An 8,837-nucleotide genomic window follows, 5' to 3' on the forward strand; every position below is an offset into this window, starting at 1 on the left:
CATCCACCCACCCACCACTCATCCACCCACCCACCCAGTCACCCACCCACCCACATCATCCACCCACCCCCTCATCTTACCCACTCACCCACCCACCCACTCATCCACCCACCTACTCACCCACCCACTCACTCACACTTTCACCCTCACTCTTTTTCGTATAGAAAGGTGTCTAGGGGTGACAAAAGTATTTTGATAATGACTCCACTCCTTTACAAAGGTGTACCTAAACATGAATCAATTTCTTGACCTTTCTTTGAAAACATCAGCATTGGTAACACAATTTTTTTTCTCTCTACTGCAAACAGAAAATAATAATAATAATAATAATAATAATAATAATAATAATAATAATAATAATAATAATAATAATAATAATAATAATAATAACAATAATTGATGATAATAATAATAACAATAATAATAATAATAATAATAATAATAATTATAATAATAATAATAATAATAATAATAATAATAATAATAATAATAATTATAATAACAATAACAATAATAATAAAAATCACAATGAAAATAACAATATCAACAACAATAATAAAAATGATAAATGATAATAATAATAATAATAATAATAATAATAATAATAATAATAATAATATAATAATATCAATAATAATAATAATAATAATATCTATAATAATAATAATAAAAATAACAATAACAATGATAATAATAATAATAATAATAATAATAATAATAATAATAATAATAATAATAATAATAATAATAATAATAATAATAACAATAATAATAACAATAACAATAACAATAATAATAATAATAACAATAACAATAACAACAACAACAATAATAATACCAATATGAATAATATGAATATGAATATCAATAATAATAATAACAATGATAATAACAACAATAATTACAATAACAATTACAATAATAATGATAACAATAATAATAATATCAATAATAATATTAATAATAATAATAATAATAATAATAATAATAATATTAATAATATTAATAATAATAATAATAATAATAATAATAATAATAATAATGATAATAATAATAATATAATAACAATAATAATCATAACAATAATAACAACAACAACAACAACAACAACAATAATAATAATAATAATAACAATAATAAAAATAATAATTATTATTATTATTATTATTATTATTATTATTATTATTATTATTATTATTATTATTATTATTATTATTATTATAATAATAATAATAACAATAATAATAACAATAATAACAAAAATAATAACAATAATAATAATAATAATAATAATAATAATAACAATAACAATAATAATAATAATAACAATAACAATAACAATTATGATAAATAAATAAATAAATAAATAAATAAATAAATAAATAAATACATGAATAATTAAATAAATAATACAAATAATGATAATAATAATAACAACAACAATAATGATAATAACAATAATAATAATAAATATGTACACTAAAAATATACCCTTCAATGCTAATCATCCACTTTCCATTGCATCTTTCTATAATTGACAAACAAATTCAATTTTCATTGTCACACCTTCAAAAGAGAGAGAAAAAAAAAAATGATAATCTGGCCACTGTGCATTTCCTGAAGCTTCATCTTTGACACGTAACAGATCCCCCTCCGTGACTATTTCTCATGCACACCTGCAGGGAGAAATGGGGAAAAAACTTGCGAGGCTCAAACATTTATTGCCAAAATGCATTGATATAAAAGTCAACGCATTTTTCCTCTGGATCCTCTCACGACACAGGGGACCTTGGACCACACAGCATCAGCATAGTAATTAGATATAAACCTCACCGCTAACCCATGGCAAATCCACTACTTCGGTCAGTCTTGGAAAACATTACTTCCGCTCAGTATGAAACTAACATATTCCACAGACTCGTGGAACCTACTCTCATAAGATTTTTTATCAAGCACTGTCAGCTGCAAATTGATTTATACAGGAAAATATACAACTTGTGTATGAGAATTCTTGTTGCCTCATCTATCACATATATATGCCAATAATGGCCATATATAAAACAAAATTAAACGCTGTAAAACAACCTCATACGCTTTTGCAGTACTGTCTTCTTACAGAGCTTGCAGGACATGCACACTCACTTTGGCCAACTATATTACACATTAAAAAAAAACAAAAAAAAGGGAAAAAAAATATTATTCATAAGCACACACAAAAACATTTTGCAATTAGGCAATAAAATCAAAATGATTAAAAAAAAAAAAATAATAATAACATAAGCAAAACCACACACGAGAAAAGAGAATAATGAAGAGGGTCGAGACAGAGGTTACACCCATCAGATTTATTAGCCACAGGATGGCCCATTGAGAGTCCACAGAGCTACAGTTTTTGGCTTACACACTAACCCTACAGCCTAATGCATTACTTGGGTTTAACCTTTATGTGATACAGTCTTCAAAACATTCACCTATTGAACTTTCTTGTAAAAGCATCAATTCTTTGTGATACACAATGGGGCACTTGGATAAAATAAATAAACAAATAAATAACACTGCTGAAAGGCATGTTAACTTCCTGATCTAAATTTTATCAAAACCATTAATAACAAATTGGTATACTCACATCTCAGTTCTAATGGTTTTGTGCTAACTGATAGACATGATGTATGATGTGTGTGAGGGACTGGGTATGCATGTGGAAGAGTGAGTGAGTGAGCGAGTGTGAGTGTGCATGTGGAAGAGTGAGTGAGTGAGCAAGTGTGAGTGTGAAAGTGTGAGTGTGTATAGATATAGATATACATATGAAAACATATATACATATATACACATATATATACATATATACTTATACATACATATACACATATACATATATATATGCATATATACATACATATATATATTTACATATATATTTACATATATATGTACATATATATGTATGTATATTTACATATATATGTACATATATATGTACATATATTTATATATATATATATATATATATATATATATATATATATATACACATGTATATGTACATGTATATGTACATATATATGTACATATACACATATATACATATGAATACAAATATATATAAATATATGTATGTGTATATGTACATATACACACATACATGTATATATGTGTATATGTATATATATATGCATATGCATATGTATATACACATGTATTTATGTATACATATATATACATATGTGTATATATATACATGAATTTGTATATGTACATGTATATGTATATATATGTATATGTGTATATATAAATATGTATATGTATATATACATGTGTCGGTCTGTATGTATGTATGTATGTATATATATACATATATACATGTATACATGTATACATGTATACATGTATATATGTATATGTATATGTATATGTATATAAACATATATATGTATATGTATATGTATATATACATATATATGTATATGTATATAAACATGTCAATATATGTATATATACATATATATATGTATATATACATATATATATATATATATACATATATATATATATATATGCGCGTGCGCGTGTGTGTGTGTGTGTGTGTGTGTGTGTGTGTGTGTGTGTGTGTGTGTGTGTGTGTGTGTGTGTGTGTGTGTGTGTGTGTGTGTGTATTTGTGAATTTTTGTGAATTTGTGTGTATTTGTGTGTATTTGTGTGTATGTGTGTGTATGTGTGTGTATGTGTGTGTGTGTGTGTGTATGTGTGTGTGTGTGTGTGTGTGTGTGTGTGTGTGTGTGTGTGTGTGTGTGTGTGTGTGTGTGTGTGTGTGTGTGTGTGTGTGTGTATGTGTGTGTATGTGTGTGTATGTATGTGTATGTATGTGTATGTATGTGTATGTATGTGTATGTATGTGTATGTATGTGTATGGGTATATATGTATTCATTCACCTATTTCACTATTTATCAAGCTGCCAATTTTCCATCTATTCCCAACATTTCCAAATAAAAGTACATACACTGACAAAACCAAAACAAATAAATGAACAGTTCACATGCTTTGGGATCCTCCTCCTATGAGCCAATAATTTTTTTTGTTTTTTCTTCCCATTTTTGACTTATCCACAGCACTGATTGATATGTAACTTCTCAGAAGTTATCGTTATAAATCACTAAGTGTATTTTCCATCCACCTCCAGCAAAATCACAGCTGAGAACTGCAGCTTGCAAGTGTAGCAGCACTTAGCTCTTTTTTTTTTTCTTTTTTTTTTTTTTTTTTTTTGCACATGTACAGATTTCAAACAAGAGTAGTGAAAGCAGAAGTGTGAAGAAGCTAAACTACAAGTAAGCATAAGATCTGTAGCAATTGAGAGTGTGTTGGGCTTTTGTACATGAAAACAAAAAAGCAAAATTTCCATTTTTAAAATATATGACATTTCCCTTTCTTTTTGGTGTCATTTTCCTTTTATTTCCATCTCGTTTGAACTCATGTACATAGGCATGACAAAAGGCTTTTTAACTGCTCTGTCAATGAGCACAATTACAACTGTTAAAAGTTTATACAAGTGATCATCTTCAACATTGACAGGTCTTTGGGGAAAAAAAAGAAAAGAAAAATAGTTATCTTACACACTAAGTACAAAGACGATGTACTATTAGTATAGGTGAAAATACCATATAATCAACAAAGATCTTATAAATTGCCTTCTATCACAAAAAATAAAACTCCTGTCTTTTTTTTTTCTGAATACCATTTAAAAATTGTTACTGACAATATCCTGGAAGCAACAGTACAGGTGGGTGGCTTATATCTCTATGGGCAAAGTACTTCTCTTTTTAAACTCTTCTTCCCCAAGGCTAAGAAAATTTGTACCATCTACTGCATAACACTCCTCTTTGTGGACTCCTTGACATATATATATAATAAAAGAGACCACAGTAACATATAAATATACAGTAGCTGAATGAAAAACAAACCAAAAATTTAAGATTCAATTATTCTGAGATAATGACAATACATTTTCACCACCACTGCCTCCCTCCCCTTCCCCCCCTCCTCCCTCCCCTCCCTCCTCCATAGTTATCAGTGCCGTGATAACCCCGTGCCGAGGGACTGTAGGGAGGCGTACCACGGTGGAAGTCATTATGATGCCCACCTGGCTGTGAGTTGAACCCTCGGCCTCTGCCCCGGGGGGAATGAAAAGCAGGCCCTCCTCGCCCTCTTCCCCTCTGGTTGTGTGGACTACCATAGAACTCCCCTCTACTTTGGTATGAATTAAACCCACTACCCCTGTAGCTTCCCCCATAATGCCCACCCCGACTATGATTTGAACCCTCGAAATTTCCTTTACCTCTGTCTCTCTGCTGGTTGAATTCTTGGTCTAAGCTTTTCATCACATCTATCACATTGTTCTCTCCATAGTTCCGATTGACTGAGTAATCCCGATCTCCATTTCCCCTTCCCCCACTCTTGGGTCTTTCTTTGCTGTCCCTTCCACCACTTTTAGCTATGACTGTTGGAATATATTCTTCCCCTTGTGGCTCATCATCAGCCTCCTCATGGCAAAAGTCCCCGTACCAGTCCCTGCCCCCCATATCTGAGTCACACTCTTTATCCTCACTAACACTACCATTTGATCCACCTTCTGATTCTCTTTTAGTCACTGGTAGAGGCTTTACATCTTTGTTCTTGATGCACTCATCTTTCGATACTTTCTCCTCTTCACTCTTTACAGGACTTGTACTATCCAGTACAGATGATATTGTATTCACACCAACTGCCTCAGACTTAGCACTATTCACAACTGGCTTGGCTTTGTCTCCAGAAACATTTATAGTCGAACGGTCCTTTATCACTTCATTTTCACTACTTGTTTTCTTAGAGGAACTGTTCTTAACAGATTCTTTTGTTAACTTTGGTTCCTTTACTTCACCTTCTTTTCTACTATTAGCACCCTCCTTCATAGACTCATCACTGATGTCCATATCATTTTCTGAATCAGAGGCACTGATGTCCATGTCAGAACCTGAATCTGCATTGTTTTGCTTCAATCCCGATTTCTTCACTCTAAAATCTTGGTCGTCTCCTGGGGCAAACAAAGACTGTATTGAGGGAATGGGTGCCACACTAGACTCTCCTGTGGGGTCTGACAGCGAGCTGTAATCATAGCAACGGTAATCCATATCAGCTCCCCGTGGCTTTATGCTAACAAGGTTTGTTCTATGATCACTATCCTCCCCTTCCGATACTAATTCTCTCAAGTTGCTCCTGGCAGGACCACAAAATGCAGGAGGTAGGGGTGGGGGGTGGAGAGCGCCGCTATACCCTTTCTCATAGGGTGGTGGAGAGGAAGGTGTGTCTGAATGTAAAGCTTCAAGCTCTTCATTGCCAGGAGGTTCTCCCCAATTGCGATCATCAGCATCATCTTCATTCAGGTCCCCTGAGTTGGCATATTGGTCATAGTCAGACCATCCTCCACTGTAGTTTCTGGTCATTTCATAGTCACTTCCTGGTCCACCCAAACCATCCATTTCTGGGGGTGGAGGAGGTGGAGGAGGTGGAGGAACCCAGACCGGAGGTGTTTCATAGGGAGGATAGGGTGGAGGCTGATCACTTGTAGGTGTGGGAGTATAGGATGGCTTGGGTGGTGTCTCTGGGGGGATAGGGTATCCCTGAGGATAATGTGATTTTGGTGTGAAGGGCCTTGAGTTGCTGAAGGGGCTAGGCACATATGGGGAAGGGGAATCGGATGGGGGGGGATTATTTGGGGGCAGCGGTATGGAAAGGCTTGGGGGTGGACGGGTGAGATCAGGAATGGCCGACTGCGAAGTAGGAGTGGATGGGGCCTTGGCAGTGTCATATGCAGGTGTCACAGGGGAAGTGGCATTGCTACTTCCACTCCCTCCACCACCACTTGACTTGCTTAGATATGTGTCAAGGAGCTCAGCTGCACTCATTGGTTTGAGGTCCTGAAAAAATGCATGTATGAATATCACAAGTTCCAGAGCAGATTGGAAAAGAAAGAAAGGAGTGGTGGCAGAATATTAACAGTGTAGGAAGATTTGGCATGGTGCAAACTACCCATTTATTAGTTATACATACATATAATATGACAGCAAAATACAAAAACACGTTAATTCTTTTGATGCAAATATAACATACATCAGAGTTATTTACTTCCTGAATACTGAACTTATCAATTCATTGTGCATGCCAAAGCCAAAAGTTAATCCCCATATACACAAAAATAAATAACTCCCACCTTTGGAGGCTGAATGGGAGAGTCATATGAGCTGGCAGGCGTGTGGGAATATTCTCGATCCCTTGGCTTGTGCGAATATTCCCGGTCAGACCCCCCATGGTCCCAGCTGCTACTCCTGTAAGAATCCCGCACCTCACCATCACGCGAATCTCTGGAATCCCTCGAGGACCGTGAGCTCCGGTGCTCCCTTGCATAGTCCCTCTGCTGTGCTCCCTCTCGGTCCCAGCTGTCATGGACCTCATGGACGTCTAGTGATTCCCTCCGCTCATCTGTGTCCCTTGAGGTCTCTTTGCCATCCCAAGTTCCGTGGGTTTCTTTGGAGTTGGCCACCTCCCAAATCTCTATGCTGTCACTGCTCTGATTGCCATCCTTGATCACCTGAACTTCCTTTACCTCCATGCAGGACGAAGACTTCAACTGAGACTTTTCCATCTTTTCCTCCTTCCTGAGAGCAGAGATACGTGCCTCAAGGTCTCCTCCAGCAACCCCAGTCAATGCACCCTTGGCCAGCTCAGCAAATTTGGAGGAATTCAAAAAAGAATCCATGGCTGAAGAAAAAGAAATTTGTTTAGCTCCAGCTCTTAAAAAATATATATATATATGTGAATTCACTGGGCAGCCACTCTGAGAAGGAATTAAATGAATATGAAAATTACAACTGGAAACTTTTGTGCAGTACTTTACAGCACAATCTAGTTCTAACCTAAATCTTTGAACTTAAAAGTTTTAAATGCCATCAGTATAGAAGTTCAAAACAAAAAAATAGCGAAGATTATAAAAAGTATGTACTCAGAACAATGCAAAATTAAGAGGAAAGACAAAGCATGGGAAAACTAAAAGGTACTATGAGAAAGTCAAGCAAATGAAACAGCTATTGCCGACCTTCTAGAACTTCAAGTATAAATTTATGATTAGTTTTATTATTACTAATGTTACTCAAAGACTTCTTTGATTCTTGGATGACTGTAAAGTTTATGTTACAAAATAAAATAAAATAAAAAATTATCAAAAAAAAAAAAAAGGCTATATTTGCGATCTCCTTTGAGCACAACACTGAAGCCATTCTACCAACCCGAAGACGCTGATTCAGGAAGTGACAAATTTTCATCATCGCTATTCTCTGGCGAGGGGGCATCAACGGTTGGGGACGGGACAGGGCTCGGCTCCGGTAAAGTCTTCATCTTTTCCTGCAACTTGGTTTTTAGAGTCTTGACACGGTTACCAAAATTCTTGTATGCCTGCAAAAAAAGTGAGAATTAAGAAATCTTCATCTATACTTAAAACTCAAATAACTATCTCCATATCCAATAAATAAAATGATAGTAACGATTATGATAAGAATATCAAAATGAAAATAAAAATGATATCAAAAACTGATTAAAATTATTAAAAACAATGTAAAAAGAAAAATGAGGATGCTAGGGATGATAAAAACAACAACTCTAATAACAATTATGACACATGAGCCAATCCTTGTGCATTAACATGAAAGCTGCATTTTCTACTACTCACTGTAAAGCACAATGATTACTAACTAATACATAAAGGGCATCATTTTCTAACTTACATCATATAAGTAGTACACAGTGTGAAAGG

General features: G+C 34.0%; 1 protein-coding gene across 1 annotated transcript; it reads right to left on the bottom strand.

Annotated features, from left to right (window-relative positions):
* Window positions 1-4,390: 4,390 nt before the first annotated feature.
* On the bottom strand, window positions 4,391-8,497 carry LOC125039324 (YLP motif-containing protein 1-like). The gene is made up of 3 exons (XM_047633166.1): window positions 8,314-8,497; window positions 7,242-7,789; window positions 4,391-6,948 (listed from the first exon to the last, which is right to left on the bottom strand). Exons 1-3 carry the CDS (start codon window positions 8,420-8,422, stop codon window positions 5,002-5,004), a joined length of 2,604 nt encoding a protein of 867 aa, XP_047489122.1. The 5' UTR covers window positions 8,423-8,497; the 3' UTR covers window positions 4,391-5,001.
* Window positions 8,498-8,837: the final 340 nt, after the last annotated feature.

Source organism: Penaeus chinensis, chromosome 3, assembly GCF_019202785.1.
Source record: "Penaeus chinensis breed Huanghai No. 1 chromosome 3, ASM1920278v2, whole genome shotgun sequence".
Lineage (NCBI taxonomy): Eukaryota > Metazoa > Arthropoda > Malacostraca > Decapoda > Penaeidae > Penaeus > Penaeus chinensis.

Excerpts from the sequence above, each read along its gene's own strand:
- LOC125039324 (XM_047633166.1), bottom strand. The coding sequence starts at position 8,422 with ATGAAGACTTTACCGGAGCCGAGCCCTGTCCCGTCCCCAACCGTTGAT. Across the intron at positions 7,790-8,313 it reads TCCTGAATCAGCGTCTTCGG|CCATGGATTCTTTTTTGAAT; the intron begins GTTGGTAGAATG and ends CTTTTTCTTCAG. Across the intron at positions 6,949-7,241 it reads CTCCCATTCAGCCTCCAAAG|GACCTCAAACCAATGAGTGC; the intron begins GTGGGAGTTATT and ends GCATTTTTTCAG.